At 43.6% G+C, this 17,129-nt stretch overlaps 1 protein-coding gene across 5 annotated transcripts in view; it reads left to right on the top strand.

Annotated features, from left to right (window-relative positions):
* The window catches only part of GRIK4 (glutamate ionotropic receptor kainate type subunit 4), a 450,925-nt gene that overhangs the window by 322,118 nt on the left and 111,678 nt on the right, over positions 1 to 17,129 (top strand). For all 5 annotated transcript variants that reach the window (XM_039839626.1, XM_039839628.1, XM_039839627.1 and 2 more), the window contains one exon: positions 11,780 to 11,941. In XM_039839626.1, coding sequence (XP_039695560.1) covers positions 11,780 to 11,941 — 162 coding nt within the window. The remainder of the gene's footprint in view (positions 1 to 11,779; positions 11,942 to 17,129) is intronic.

Raw genomic sequence — 17,129 nt, forward strand, 5'->3', positions numbered from 1 at the left:
CACACACACACACACACACAAACACACACACATCCTTATACACACACATACACACACACACACATTCATTGTAGCCCACAACTACAATCCATCAGTCAGACAACTTTCTAGTGCTAGAGCAATTGATTCTAAAGTGTAGTTTTTTATAAAATTTTAAAGATTATCCACATATTTCAGCTTTATTGAGCCTTTTAGGAGAACCACTCTGTATAATACAGTACACTTTGGTGAATAAATATGTTTTTAATGAAACTAGGAAAGAGTAATGGAGTGAAAGCTCCCCATGTGTCAGTCTGGGCTTCCGAGGTACCACCCCCATCAAATGCAGACCCTAAGAGATGGCAGATCTGGCAATGACAAATGTCTCCTGGATGTACATGGGTACAGCCACATCTTAAGGAGAAGCCATTACTCCATAATTATGCTTCCTGGCTGCTAAGCCTCCTGTACCTGTTCTCTGAACTTGGCCATTGGTAGAGAGGGTATTGGTAAGAAAGAGAAAGGGCAGGAAAAATTGGAGGGAGATGCAGGAGGCATTGACTGAAGAATTAGTCTTTGCATTTGCATTGGTGGAAACTGTGACTGACGGCTGGAAGCTCCTTGGCCCAAGTTGTAGGATTATAAAATAATTAGACATGATTAAGCGACTACCTATAGAAAATGCTAAAATCAACTACCCTTATTCAGCAAACACTTATTACATGCCTACTGTGTGCTGGGGAATACAAGTAGTGGTACGATAGGGCTTAAAGAGCTCTCAGTTTGTAAATAGGAGGTGCAGATGCCCAGGAGAGGGAGGATTTAGTGCTTTTTTGGGAGCTTAGAAAAGGTTTATAGATATGGCTTCCTTTGAATGGTTTACTGAAGAATGGTCATAAATGAGAATGGGAGAGTGACATGTGGGCAGAGGTAAGCTATACACCTGAGAAAGGGCATGGTGCCTGCTGTGGCTGGTGCAGGAGGGTACAATGGAGAAAGGGGGAGCCAGAGCCAGTTAAAGATGGTTCCGGTCAGATAACACCCCATCTGCCCTGCAAAGTTGTCAGACATTTTCAGCATTAGAGTGGACATTGGCAGGACCAAGTCCTTTCTCCTCTGGGGATAAACTAGAGGCTCTCCATAGACCTTTGAACTCTGAAATTCTGTTGATTTCACAGATTGGATGAATATATAATAAATGACTTGGTGAATTCTCCTAGGAAGTTTGTTTTCCACATGAAGTAGGTGACTTTCCTCTTCATGTTTTTTCAGTGTCCTTGTCTAGGTTGTTTATCCCTCCAGTGTCCTACACTGTTCAGGTTTCTTAGGTAGGGCAGCACCTCTGTCTTATGAGCTGTCTGGGCATCTCACTCCCCATTGCCTAGAAGCACTGTTCTGTGACCCATGAAGAGCCTACCTCAGAGCCCCGATAGGTGACAGTCCTCCCCAGTCTCAAGATCCAGTTTGTGCCAAGATGTTAATGGCCAATGAGAGCCTTGAATTTTGAGGGATCTTCGAGAGCACCTAACTAAATCTTGTCATTTTACAGTGTAGTAAAAGTAACTTAAGAGGGAAAGTAACTTGCCTAAGTTTCCACAGTGAGTCATGAGTGGAGGAAGAGGGTCTCCTGACCCACAATCCACACAGTCACTAGATAAAATTAATTGAGCACTTACGGTGTCATGGATGCAACAATGAATAAAGTCCTATTTTTGTGGAGGTCAGACTAGAGGGAAAGACAAATCCAAGCAAATTATTGTAAATCAGTGGATTAAAATGATGTAGATAGTCATAGGATTATTATGGGACCATCAAAGAAGTTGCCTCTGGCTCATAGAAAACTTCCTGGAGAAGGCTACAGCCAGTGGGCCTTAAAGAATCGGTAACAGTTAACCAAGTGAAGAAGGAGTGGGTAGAACATTCTAAGTGAAGGATACACATAGTTTGGTGCCTTAGACAACATTTGCTTTAAGGAAGTAGATAGTATGGGAAATCATGGAGTTGGTGAGGAAGGTATTTTGGAGTGGGGAAGACCTTTCAGAGTCTTCACATTATTCCATACAGGCAGCCAACTGCCAACTTTTCTGTTCTGTGTAAACAGGTGTAGAGGGAAGGTAGAGTCCCAAGTGGACCTGATTTAACACCCTGAGCATGGCGGTAGCTTGTCACAAATGCCTGCGACACTCCAACTCACTTAGATAGCTGTTGACAATCGTCCCTCTTCAAGGTGATGGACACCACTGATCTAAAGAGAGAATCCAAGTTGGGGCTTCCCTAGGGAAAAGCAGGGAGATTTGGCCAGTTTATGTATGCAGTGGCACTGATATACTCTTGGTGTCAGCTACTAATTAGTATCTGATAGGCAAACTCTATTCTGCCAACCCAGGACTCTGTTCCACCCCTTATTATGAAGCGGGCTCAGACTGAACTGGTGGACTGGCCCCTTCTCTGCTATACTACTACCAGTAGGGCCTTCCAACCCTGAGACCTGAGAAAAGAGAAACTCCTTCTTGGAGAAGGAATGCTGCAGGAAGCTGTGGGCTCTTGGGGAGAGGCAGAAGACATAGTTGGCACAAGTATAGATCCAGCTCTGAGATGCCAGATGGTGTAGATATCTCCGTCTCATCAACAGAGGCTCTCCCTCTAGATGAGTTCTTCTCACACTTTGAATCTCTTTAACTTTCTTTTCTGCAAACAGCTAGAGAAAACTGCTTTAAAAGGGCTTATGAGCTGAGGTCAGGCCCACCTGAATCATCTCTCTCTTTCAAAGTCAACTGTGCCATATAGCATGACCTAGTCACAAAGTAAAATTCATCATAGTCACAGTCCTGGGATTATTTGGGAGGGGTCTTGGGGCTCATGTTAGAACCATGTAAATTAGTTTATTTCTTTTACCCCCACCCCCCCGACCCTAGTCACCTGGTGAAAGAATAAACAATGAGAGAACCTAGCCAGAGAACCAGGGAGAAGGCACTGGAGACCCTTGGGGCAGGCAATTGTACATGCCCTAATTATGTAGGTAATAACCCCAGGTTCTCTCCACTGACCTCCTGCAAAGTGCACCCCTAGGGTCCTGATGGTAGTCTGTAAACAAGCCCCTGAGGTGAGATTGAGAGCTAGAGCAAAGGAGGACACTGAGGCCACCTGGGATTGCTGTAGCTACCACAGAGACTCCTGGCCTGAGAAATTTTGGATCCTACTGAGTAGAGTGTTTTGTATTTAATGAATATTCGAAAAGCATAGAGAAACAGAATGAAAGCCATTATGGCAAATTGTATTATTATTACACTATAAGCACTATTATATTATAAGCAAAATTAGGAGTAGCAAGTGCTGTTATCATTAAGTAATCCACCATTTCTGTCCCCAGCATCAGGTTTCAGTCAGTGTCAAAGGCATCAACGGTTTAATTCATCACCATCTGAGTCTTCCTCAGCCCTGTATTTGTAGTGCTGACAGTTCACATTCACAGCCCAGTGGTAAGCATGACACCTGCCCATCCTGCTGAAGCCTCTAGCTATAACCCACAAGGTGGATGCATCTCCTGTGTTTCAAAGTTGGATTTTTATGTTGGCTGAAAGTTAAGATCTTTATAAAACTGTTCCTGATCATATCTCTCTTTCGTTTAAAACCCCGCAGTAGCTCTGCATTACGCATTACGCTAATGACAAAATCCAAAGCAACCTCTTAAAAACTTACCTCTGGGCTTTTCTCTGTGCCATTCCCCACCTCCCTAGGCACCCCAGCCATACTGAGTGACTTGCAGTTCCCTGAATTTGTTACATGCCCTTCCTCCTCTGGAGTTCTACACATTTTGATCTTTCTTTGTCTGAGAGGCTACTCTTCTCAGCTCTTCATCTGGCTGACTCCTGCTCATCTTTCAGACCTCAGATTGCAATCAGTTTAGGAAAATCAACAGAAATTCTAATAAAAGGGACCACCTTTGTCTGCCTTCCTAGCACTCGTACTTACCACTGTTTGGGATTAGCCTCCCACTTGACTCTAAAGATAAGCACTTTGAGGACAAGGACAGGGCTTTGCTCATCACTATGTCTCTAGTGCTTAACATAATGTGTGTCCTAGAGGAGATGCTTGTGATTGCTGTGGAATAAATGAGGCAACGAGAGAGATATGATCAGAAATAGTTTTCGAGAGATCTGAAAAATCTCCTGTTATATCTGTTCCCTCCTGCTATGGGAAGCCATTTGAGAACCCTGTGGCCTGAGTCCTGGTCCTGCCTCAGTCACATACTTCCTGAGTGATCTTGAGCATGTGGGAGACAGCGAGATACCAGCCCCTGTGGAAGCCCATCATTTGGTTCTGCTGCAGAGATGGGGGCAGGCCAAGGCTGCTGATTGACAGCATCACTTAACTTCCTCAACAACTCCTTGTACCCCTGGTGAGATGGGTGGGTACCTTGGTCTCTACATGCCCGAAGCTAATGAGTTGGGACCTGGAAAGAGAGGCTTAGCACCTGGGGGGTACACAGGAGGCCTAATTAGTGGATCCTGAGTGCAAGGGAATCAGAGTCAAGGAATTGATGCCTGATAAAGGAAGCTGGGCTGCAGAAAAGCAATAGTGCTCCCCAGCCTAAGGGAGAACACAAAGTATCCATTATTTCTCATGTGGTTTCAGCTTCACAGTTAATAACTACTTATTTAGTCCCAGAATGTTCCAAATACAAAATGAAGATAATCATAGCTGCTGGGGTGGAGGTGGGAGGGTTCTCCCACCTGGCCTCTGCTTTCCTCTTCCTGGGAGCAAATGATTGAAGTCTTTGTAAAGATGGTCCCACCCCGGTGGGCATTTACAAGTGAACATTAGTTTATTTAATAAACACACATGGAACACTTTCTGAGACAGGTTCAAGGTAAGATACAAGGAACAGAGCAATGAACAAGACAGAATATAGTCTGCTTTGGACATTCTGTTTGTGGACTCACATTGGGACAAAAAAGCATAGAAGGGGCAGTTCCTGTGAGGATTGTGTTCATATTATGGTTATCACCATAAGTAGGAAACACGTAGGAAAAAGAATCTAGGGATGCTGTAAGCCAGGAGGTTTAGGATCAAATCTCCCATTAAATGGAATCCACTGGCAGGTATGAATTCGCCTTCTAGCTGCTACTTTCTTCAAGGACGTATTGCACAAAAAAGCATTCACTCAATCTGCGGAGAACACAGCTTTGATGCAGATATATAAACGACAGGTAGCTGGAGGGAGGAAGAGAATGTAAGGGTACTCAGGATATGCTGGACTCCTAGTGGCTCTAGCACTTTCATGAGAAAAGGCTAAGAGGACACTTGTGAGACAAGGGTCTGGGTGTTAGCCTCTGCCATGCCTCGGGTTCCGAGGTAAAATGAATGTGTATAGTTACAAAGAAGTGCCTTGGAAAGTTGAGGGGACCAGGCTGCCCATGCAGTGAAATGAGAATCAACCTGACAGGTACTCCCTTCTAAATTTATTTAGTCAACAGTGTTGACTTCTTTCTCTATGATGTGAACCATGGTAGGTGCTGGTAATGTAAATGCATTTGCCTTCAATAGCACCCAGTTTTCAGTAGATACCTTTGAACAAACTCATGTGATAACAAAATCAATAGGTATACTTGTGAGGTACAGTGGTAGCTCAATTGAGACAGTAGCCAGTTATGCCTGGCTTGGGTGATGGAGAAGGTCAAGGTAAACAATGAGCAGAGGAGTAGATGGGAATCATAGTATGAAGAGACATGTCTGTTTTTAGCTAAGGAGTTTGATTTTGTCCTCTGTTCAGTAAGGAGCATTGGAAGTAGAGAGGGATTCATGGTCAAATGTATAGTTTAGGAAGATCCCTCTAACAATGACATGAAATAGGAACCTGGAGAAATGCTAGACTGGAGGAGAGGAAACCAATTAGTTCACAGCCCAGGAACAAGCTGGTAAAGAGCTGAATTAAAGTAAAGGGATGGGGATGGAGAGCAGGAGACAGATTCAAAAGATATTAGAGAAGTAAAATGTTCTCCAGTGACAATGAATGAATGCATGCATACATGCATGACACAGGGAGCATGAGAATAGACAAAGTGGAGGATGAGTTCCAAATTCTAGCCTGAATTACGGGTGGTAATGATCATATTCACAGATAGGTGACCAAGAGAGGGTATAGGATTGGGGTAAAAAGATATTGGAGTTCAAGTTTAAGAATGATATGGTCTTAAGGATATTTTTCATCATTCCAGCTTCATAATAATGGCTTAAGAAATTGGAATCTTTTGGTATTCTCAGTACTTCTAGGGTGAGAACATTAAAAGTTGTGAGTCATTAAGAAGCTCAGAGAAAGGCACATGCATTTTTGTGTATACTGTGTCTCCTTATGACCTAGCCCAATGCTGAGCACACAGAAGGAAGTAATGGAATTATAAGTACTAATCATGTATGTCGGGTACCCGGATCTTAATACCACATCTGTTTTTAGGGTAAGACACATAACTCCTGGGCACCTCAGTTTCTTCTTCCACCAAATGAGACTGTGAATAAAACCTGTCCTGTCCACTCCAGGTGTGCTCTTGAGGACCAAAAGTGATGTATGAGTGTCTTGTAAGCTATGTGCAGCCATGTTGAAGGAAGTGGTTAATGTTATTACACTCAATAATAAATTGGTGTTTAATAAATGACTTGTGGGTTGGATGATATAAGGCCGCTGGCCTCCCTTCCCAGGCAGTGAGGGGCCAGAGCTAAGCACAGAGCTGAAGGCATCAAAGCTGAGTCTTGAGTGAAAGCAACTGAGAAGCAAGAAAGTGTTTGAAATACCTCTGTTAAGAGTAAGAACCATTCTGGAGTGAAAGGTCTGCAAGGAAGGACTTTTGGGTTCAGTGATTTTTCTCTAGCCCCTGGGATACAACAATGAACAAGAGAGCCCACAGGCCATCAGGGAACCATTGTGGCTCAAATGATGGTGACCTAAAGAGGTTTCACTAGGGATGGCTAAGCCTCCTGAACAACTCTCAGCAGAAGTTGGCCAAATTCATGAAGCTGTATTTGACTGCCTACTTTCCTATGCATATTAGCCACATATCTTTAATTATGCTGCATTTATTTCTAATTCCTCCCCACCTGCTTCACTCTGGTGTTTTCTCATATTCCTACTCTGGATTTTTGAATCTGAACTGACATGAGGTGTGGGGCAAACCTCAGCACTCCCATGTTCTCAAGATCATTGTTTAGTTGCTCAGTCTGGAGCCTGCACCAAGCCCCAGACTCCTTTGTAATTAAAATCTTTCTCGTGCAGAGATTTAGTTGATGCTTGGTAATCCCTTTACTTATTTAGACTACCAGTGTTCATTTTGTAGCTGCAAATCTTCTCACTGGTCTTAAAGTCGACTTTTGTATTCTGAATTTAATTTTAACTCAATTTTGCCAGCTATTTTACAACACAGTCACAATGAGCTCCTAGTGACCCTGACCCTTGGTGCCCCACACACTGAGGCCACTCAGTGGTGCATGGTACAAGAATGTAGAGCACTGGCTTTGAAGTCAGTCAAATCTGGATTTTAATGTTATAGGATGGATTGAGATGATGCATGTGAAGGGCTTAGTTCTGCCAGGCTCGCAGTTAGTGGTCAATATATTATAGCAGTTGTTGTTGTTGTTATTGATGTTGTTACTGTTATTGCTTTGTTGTAATTATTTATGGTTGGAAAATCTGGAACTTCATCTCAAGCCTTTTGTCTAGGCACAAATAGCCAAACCTAGGAATTAACACCCTATGGTGACTTATTTAGCAAAATTTTTCTCATTTGACATGTAGCTAAGAATACAGCGATAAGGAAACAAGCCGAACTGTCAGGAATTTGTTTTTCCAAATACAGTAATGCAGCTTCCAGAAGACAATCCAGAGTCGGTACAAATTCTACTCATGTTCTGACCCCTTCTGTAGGGGTAAGACTGTGTGATTAATGGTCAGAGTTGGGCACAGGGAGGATCTCAGAGCATTGAAGCATCCTCAATCAACAATCCTCAACCAACATTTGCCAAACAGCTTCCAGGTACCAGGCACTATGCCAGGTGCAGTGTGGGTTCACATATGAGGCAGACTCATCTCTACTCTCTGGGAACATATAGGACTTTGGAGAGAAAGATCACATGCAGGAAAATGCAGTGGCAACACAGGGGATATTACAAAGCCGTGTATGCTTGGAGTAATTTGGTCTTGGCCTCTGCTCCACCACTCAGCCTTATCAGATGACCATTTGCTCTGCTCTTCACCCTAGCTTCTCTGGTGCTGCAACAGTGAATCCACTCCCATTGGGGATCTTTAGAATTTCTCTTCCTAGGACATTTATAAGAAGAGAATCAAGATCACTATGAGAACCTATTCCACCCTTTCTGTCATATCAATTAAGGTCACAGCCAGCCAGGCAGTGTGGCCAGGGGAGGACAGAGAACGTGAGGTTTGCATTCTGAGTTAGAGCACGTGGTGGGCAGTAGGAACCAGGTGGCCTTTAATCCTCTCCAATCCTAAAATTTATTAATTTTATGAAATATCCCTCTCAGTAAAATGTTTCTATCACTTGAATTTGGATTTATAATGTATGTTTCCCTATGTTTAGAGTAACAGTTCCTAAAGTATGTTCTGTAGAAAACTACTGCGAGACATTCATAGATTTTTGAGGGAAAAGTGTTCCATGGTCAATGTGTTTGGAAAGTTCTGGGTTAAACAGAATTAAACAAGCTGCTCCACTGTAGCACTTCTTTAAAACTTTAATATGCTAATATGTGTTATGAATCTTAAAAAAGTGGATATAACATGCAATATTTTCTAACTTTATTTGAACATGAAACTTTGTTTTCATGAAATTTGTTAACATCCTCTGGTAAAGCTGGTGTCCTGAGGAACATACTTTGAGAAATATTGGCTTAGAAGATTTTTTTCATTGTGTACAAACTGGCAGAGATCAGCTGTTTCCCATACTTACTTAGAAACCAGCCTTCAATAGCAGCAGGAGAGTCTAAGTTTAGACATAAAGAAGCATTTCCTAACTGTGAGGATGCTTAGGGAATAGAATCCTAGAGTGTCCTGGGAAATTATAAGAGAATACAGTACTCCCTTTCTGTCCTTTTACAAGCTCTCCCATAAGTCAGTATGAATAGAATGAATTATCAAGAAAGATCTGGGTCTTTTAATCTTAAGGGGTCCTTTGAAAATAAGATATAATTGAGAGAGGAATTAAAAGTCAAGAAGACAGACTGGCTGACTTATGGAAGGAATATCTCTAAACATCTGCAATTAACATTCATTCTTCCTTTGCCTGGGAAATTCTTTTGAAGGAAACACCTTCCTAACTCAGATTTCCAAGACAAGTAGAACTAAGGATGTAGAGGGCCAGAAGCTGCCTGAGATCTCTGCCCAGGTACTTCAGTAACTATCATGTGTTGAGTGCTTCTCATGTGCCAGATATGATTCTAAAACTTGCACATCCTTCTTATACATTTCTTGAAAAAACCTCTAAGTTTGCTGTCATTATTGAAGCCTAGAGAGGTTAAAGACCTTCCATAAGGTCATACATCCAGTATGGTGTGGAACCTGGCTTTGAACACCAAAGCCCTTATCCACTGTATCCATCCAACTGCCATTGTGAGTCTATAGACATCCAAAACATCAGGGCTTTACTGAAATGCACCTCCTTTCATCAGGCTGTGCATGTTGAGAGAGGATGAGCTGCCCACATTGACAGGAAGGCAAGGGAGAGGGGACATCTTCCAGCTTTCTCTACACCAACCATGGCCAGTAAAGAAGCTCCCTGAATGCCTAATAGCAGCCTGGCCTGTGCCTACTCCATCTCCCCCTTGCCAAATGCATCTCTTCTCATTAGCCATCTGCCCCCTCATGCCTGCTGATAGCCTACAGCACATAGGCAGCTGGCCTGTTAAGAGAGACAGGACATAATATCAGCTTATGAATCAATATGTTCTCTGACACATTCATGTTCTCCTAACAGAAATGTGGCAGGACCTAAAATACATATAATCCTCATTCAACTCCACAGTATCAGGGGTTGGTGTTTCCAAAGAAATCTTTGTAACTTCAGTCTGCAAGCTGCAGCTAATGAGGCTGGACTTTGAACAGGGGAGCTCAGGCCTAAAGCCTGAGGCCTTGGCAGTGGCTAGGTGTAGATATGAATGAGGATACAGGGAATGTGCCAGAGGCTTGAAGGAGTGAAATCTTAAGAAAAGAGACCATCTGAAGGAAAAGAATGTTTCTACCCAGCCAGGAAGTAAGCCCAAGGCACTTGCCATCTGTCACTTCAGGCTGAGTGGTGGTTGGGTTAGTTCTGGGGTCTGTAACTACCATGTGTCCACAGGGCATGGAGCTGTGTGAGGCACTTGGAATGAATGTGTGATGAATGTGACCACTGCGCAAAGGTTACCTGACCCACATTTGAAAGCATTATTTCGGGAGCCGAGATTCGTGAGCCGAATAATCCACACCCTCCAGTCTGGTTTCCCTGTAGAGGGCTGAGGTTGGCCTTGGAGGCCCAGGGCTCCAAGCTTAACCCCACGTGAGGAGGGCAGTTCTTCTTATGACACTGACTGGCTTCAATGGGACTCATGCCTGTAGGTTTTAGCCTGCTGAGATGACACCTGGGTGGGGCCACGTGCTTGGATGAAGGACATGAGTTCTGGGAGAATTCCTTTGAGCTCCTAAATAACACTATCTAGATGGGGATTTTCTGACTGCTTCATCTGAAGTAGCAGTCCCCCACTTTTATCCTCCGTAGATATCTGAATTTATAAGTATTTATTTGTTTATTTAAATCTGTCTCATAGTAACCTGCAAGCTTCTCGAGAACAGGAATTGTGTCTCTCTTGTTCAAATATTCTATGCCTAGAACATCTTCTGTGCTGTGTCTGGCACACAATAAGCACTTAAATATTTGTTAAATGAATGAAAAAAAATTAACAAATGAAGGCACAACAGTATCTATAGACCTTCAGGTTGAGATTCTTCTAAAGCAATTTCGATCTCATCATTTCTCTGCTGACAGTCCCCTCAGGTCCTATCACATACAGGTAAAATGCAAGTTCCCTAGCCTGGCATCCAAGCCACTAAGCTCTGGTCCTTGCCAACCTCTTCAGCTTCATTCTCACCATTCCCTACCCCATGCATCCCTTGTGCTAACCCAGAAATCTCAAGCTTTGGTATGCTTGAGGACCTGCTGAAAATTCAGACTCCTGGCTTCAACTCTAGAACTTCAGATTCCGTTATTAGGTGGGATGCATCACTTTTTTAAAAGGTACCCAGGTAAGGCTGATGCTAGGTATTCTGTGGACCACACTTTGAGGAGTGATATTTCTGTCAAAGCACACTGCAGGCAACTGGCTAAAAGGGCCACACACTTTCTTCCCTCCATGCCTTTGTATCCATGGGGACTTCTGTCTGGAGTAGCTTTTATCCATCCACATTTTTCACCCAGAAAATTTCTATTAGTCCTTCAAGACAGCATAGTGGTCACCCCTCCTATGGACACAGTTCTGCCTCCACCAAGCACACTAATGTTTTCTTTCTCTCTCCATCTATTGCATCTTACACATACCTTTCTTGAAGATCATTCTGCTTATTTCTCTTTTCTCCTTCCCCTCTCCCAATACTGCATGCTCTCAGAACAACTCTTAGTTATCTCTTGGCCCTTACTGGTTAGCAGAGTACCTGGCAATAAGTGTTTCATTTTACCAGAAAGAAACAAGATGCATGCCAGCAGTCAATCCCCTGTCTTATTCCCTTCCTAACTCTGTTCTGTTTCTGACTGCTGGATCTTCCCAGGAGTTCTCGCTCCAACGAATGGACAACCTTGTGGATGATCGTGTCAACATCCTTGGATTTTCGATTTTCAACCAATCACATGCTTTCTTCCAAGAGTTTGCCCAGAGCCTCAATCAGTCCTGGCAGGAGAACTGTGACCACGTGCCTTTCCCTGGGCCTGCGGTAAGTACATACCAGAAACCTTCCTTGGTGCCCCTTTGCCTCCAAACACACACCCCTCTTTGGGCCAGCTGCCAAGACACAAACCCTCCTGGAGTCTAGCTTTCTCCAGGCCCAGCTCAAAAAGAGATGTGTAAAGGTGCCAGGAAGTGGTTAAAGGGAAAAGATTTGGGAAGTAGTGAGCTCTAACAGCAAGCCTGGTGGAGGAGACAGCAGGGAGAGAAGTGTATGGAATCACCAAGTTGTCATTTAGTGATGTCTGTAAGCTTCCTGTGGCCAGAATCTCAATAATACTGTGCTGAGAACTACCTGAGATGAGAATCCAAGAATCTTACTGTTGGAAGGGCCTTTAGCTGATCTGCTCCCTCATTTTTTAGATAGGGAAACTGAAGTCTAGGCTTGGAATGGGAGGTATGGGGGTCCTTTTTAAGGGCAACCACCAAGCCTTTTGCAGGGTAATACTAAATTCTGAGACTCTGGACCTTTGACCCATTGCCCTTCCTATCACATTGGACTACTGTCCTGAGTAGAAGCTCATTAGAGAGGCTTCCTTTGTGCCCTCACTCATATTCTTCCTCCTCACATTTCTTTCCCCTTTGTGTGTGTGATAGAAACAAAGGTTTGCCTGCCAGTCTCCATTGAGTTTGATATCCTTACTCTGTGGGGCAGGTCAAGTGTGTCTGCATGTGTCCATTTTTTAAAAAACAGGTTCTCAGGAGATGGAGATTGCATGGCCTTCTAGGTCCTATCCTAGCTATGTTACAGTTAAGCCTCCAAAAACCTCATAAGGCAGCTCATGTGGTGCTCACAACTTTCTGAGGTAACTGCTCTCAGTATCTCCACTTTAGAGATGATGGAACTGAGGCCAAAAAGGTTAAATAAGCAGCCCAGGGTCACACAGCTAATGAGCAGAGGAAGAAGAATCAGAACCCAGGCCATATGGGTTTACGGTTCATAATTTTAACCACTATATCATTTTGCCTTTCTCTAGGACCATTATTTCCTTGCTACACTAAAATGGCCTGGCAAAATAAAAGCAGTTAGTGGGTATTTGTCAAATGAATGAATGAATGAGCAGGTGGAATAATAAGTTAGAGAAAGAAATAAATGGAAAATAATAAGGTTTAGGAAATGGCAATGGAATCAGGTACCTTCCTAGAGTGGGACATTCTTTGGTGGGCTTTTAAAATAGAAGAGATACCTGTCTTTGACAAGACATGTCCAGAAGCAAGGACATTTCTGGACATTGGCACACATGGGCACCTAATTAGTAGTTGGCCAAGGTAGTGATCTAGTAGTGGTGGGCCTGCTGAAGCAAAATGACCTCCCACGAAACTCTGTGCCCTTTTGATTGTGTAGCCTACAGAAACCTTAGGAAGGAAGAAGTAGCTAAGAGATCAGACCTCATGCAAAGCTGAGAGAACTTTGATAAGGAGAACCAGATAGGAGAAAGGGGCTTGAGAACTGAGTTTCATGAAAGGTTACAAAGCATATTAGACCTTAAAGAGGTAAGAATCCATAGGAAGTATTTTATGGGGGCAAAACATCTGAAAGAAGGGGTTCCTCACCCCCCTTATATGGCTTAAGGGACAGTGAAGAGTATCCTTAATGTTATGGATAGGACCAGGCTCATCCCTCCCCACAGGAACACAAGCCCTGTCCCCTAGTCTTGTCTGCTGTTCTTCAGTATCCTAATGAGGTGCTCACAGACTTAAAAGGCTCACAGCACAATATTAGGAAAGGAAACAAAACTTGCTGCCTCCTCTCCCACTCAAACCATTCCACATTTGGCATCTGGCCTAGTATAATAAAAGATCTCTACTCCACATTTCCAATTTCTTTCTGAGGGTTTCAGCTCTTCTGTAGTGTTCACATTGACCAGGAGAAGGCAGATGAGAGGCCCTTGGTACCTGGTGGGATGCCTGATACAAAGGTCAGGCAATACCTTTCACAGTCTGTGGGGCTGACTCTGGCCATGCTCACATGTACTGAAATGAGGACTGGCCTTTGTGGCACAGGACCTGGATTCAAATACTGGCCTCATCATTTTCTTGCTGTGTGATCTTAGTTGTGTAACCCATCTGGACCTCAGATTTTTATGTGTAATTTTGAGCTAATTATGGTTGACCATCTTAGAGGATTGTTGTGAAGATAAAATGGGATCTGGTTCTGTCTTCAAGGCACAGTTATACATCAGCTGAGTTCATATATTCTATATGCCAGGCATGAGGATACACATTAGTAAATACATCAGGGCGCTTTTGCAACAGAAATGCTGTGTAAACACCAACCTCCAAAATCTTACTAGTGTACAACAATAAGTATTTATGTAGCTTATGCATCTGAGAGTCAGCTAATGATCAGTTCATCTAAAACTGGCTCAGCTGGGTAGCTCTGCAGATCTGACTGAGCTCCCTCGGCAGTGGAGGTTACCCGATCTAGGCTTGGCTTGCCTTGGGTAGCTGTGTTCCACATATCTCTCATCCTTGCCCTAGCTGAGCGGGCTGGCTTGGCATATTCTCAAGGTGGTGTCGGAAGAGTGACAAAGCAAGTGGAAACACACAAGACCTCTTAGTCCTAGGCTCCCAGAATAGGCACACTGTAACTTCACCTCATTTTGTTGGCCAAAGAAAGCCACATATACAAACTCAAAGTCAGGGAATGAGGAACTGTACTCTACCCTTTCAGAGAAAAAAATGCAAAGTCACATGACAAAAGGCCTAAGTACAGAGCAGGTGAAAGAGTGGGGCCCATCATGTGATCCATCACGAGAAGATCTAAGTCACTGTCCTCCAAGGTCCGCAACTTGTGGAACAAAATCTGCCTTTACCTCTAGGAAAATGGTTCCCAGAAATATGCCCCTGTGGAAGCAGAAGGAAGCCCTTTAGTACTGCCTAGGGAGACCAGAGAAGGCTTTCTAGAGGAGGATATACCTTGCTGATGCTCATTTACTGTGTGGGGTATGCTCTGCAGGGTATAAAGGCTTCCAGACACTAACTTACTCCTGGATAAGGTGCCCTGTTCCGTGAAAGCAGCCCCAGGCAATTTAAAAGATATAGAATCCTGACCTTAAACTTTTCCTTCCCATTCCAGCCTCAGACTTCCCAAGACCTCAGCATTTTATGCTCTCTGAGAATGTTTGGGAGGCATTTGGGGAGTAGATGGGTTCTCTGGGGATTCCTTCTATGCTGGGAGTGGAGAACAAGAGTATAAGTAGGCTGTGTCACACCTGCTTCACGTACTTCAGATGGGCTGTGTGAGGAAAGTGTGGGCCTTAAACCTAGAACTGGTCACTGGGAGAAGACAACCAGCCCTGGGTCACAGATTCTGTTTCTACTTCAGTCAGCTTTCTCTTGGCCAAGCCCCTTTGGTTTTCTTGCCAGTAAAATGGGGTTCTGTTTTTCTAGCTTAGGAGACAAGGGCACTCATTCATTTGATTTCACCTCAGCACACAGCTGAATAATATTGTAGCACTTCTCATGAAATTATCCAGCCTTGATCTCTTTTTCCTCCTCATAGCATCTTAATAACAGATAAAGTGGTCATATACCCCTTTTTGACAAGTGAAGAAACTGAGGCACAGAAGAGCTAAGTGGTCTGCAGGGGTTGGTACTTCAATGCAGCTTGGACTAGAGCCTAAATCTGCCTCTCAGTGATGGAGAACCTTCCAGACATGGTCTCTATGGCCTCTGAGGAGGAAGGGAAGGTGTTGTAGAAACTCCTCACCTTGAAGAATGTGGAAAAGAAGCTCAGAGCTTCAAACAGAACAAGTGTTTCTCAAGGCTTCTCACTTTAGCAACTACCTTTTAAAAAGCAGTGCCTCTTCCTGTCACTTTGGGGGCTGAAATTCCCAGCACAAACAGCCCAACTCTTTCATTTGCCAGGGAGCTTGAAGGTGAGAAATCACCAGTTCCAGGAAAGCACAGCCTGATTTTGTCTCCCCATCTAGCTTTTTAAATAGGCTGTGACCAGCTCGCATCTCAGTGGGGACTAGCTCTCTTTCCTCTCTCTTCTTGCTTCCACTGCCCTCTTCTTCTCTTTTCCCTTCTCTCCTTCTCTCTCCGCCTCCATTCCATTGTCTCTCTTTTCCTTCTTTCATCTCCTCTCATGCTTTCCTTTTCATCTTCCCCTGTCCCATAACCTCCTTCTTTCTCTTTCTGTTCTTTTTTCTCTCCTACACTTTATGGTCCCTCTGCACTCTTGGCATTGTTGTCTCTCCTGTTTCTTTTCCTCCCGACTCGTGTGTGAGCCTCACTCTTCCTCACCTTCCCAGTCAGGTTAACAGTGTTCCAGGTAAAGCTTGCTGGAAAGGGGGCCCAGTTCTAAGGGCACGGAGAGGGAGTAACTGAACTGAGGAGTAACCATAAAAGAAATTTCAATGCCCCTCACCTAGGGTGAGCCCCCAGGTGGCTGATAGCAAGCTGCTAATGTACTTCTTGCCTGAGATGAAGCAAGCAGAAGGAGTGTTATGAATGGAGACACATACCCAACAGTTTCACATGCCATTTTCATTAATCATACTGCAAAGAACAAAAATCATGGAAAATCATTAAAATTACAGATGGCGAGATTAAGTAAGTAGTATTTAGGCTAAAACAGATGTTTGTAAGTAAATGTTTATTTTATTGAATAAAACCCAGATTGTAAGAACCATTCCATGATATTTTAATGGTGCCTGTCCTGGTGTTGTATTGAGGGGCAAAGTTGAAGCTACAGAGGTTCAGAGACAAATGGGCATCTGTGAAGACCCTGGGAATCCAATGATCTGGGGAGGTGTCCGGTAGATGAGGGTTACATGTGTGTATTTAGAAGATATTTTTATTTAGAGAGTAGGAGAAGAAACTCAGCCACAATTCCCTGAGTCAGATTGACTCATCTTAATTCAGATGGAGACTTTCAATCCCCTAAACAATTTACAAACAGCTCAAAAGGACGTAACAATGAAAAACCAAATGAAAATATAAAAACAAGAGAATTGAGGTTCCTTGCCAAGCAACATTTTGGTGCCAAAAAAGGGGAAAGGATTTTAAACGAGGACTGAAGCATTTGGGGGATTGAATATTTAGAAGAGACAGGGACAGGAGAAGCAAAGACTAGACCAAGAGGCAGGCACACACAGATAAGAAACAGAAGCCACAGAAAGACAGAGGGAGCTGTGAAAGGGAAGGGAAATGGGATGGAAAACTGGCAG

Source organism: Pteropus medius, unplaced genomic scaffold, assembly GCF_902729225.1.
Source record: "Pteropus medius unplaced genomic scaffold, Ma_sr-lr_union100, whole genome shotgun sequence".
NCBI lineage: Eukaryota > Metazoa > Chordata > Mammalia > Chiroptera > Pteropodidae > Pteropus > Pteropus medius.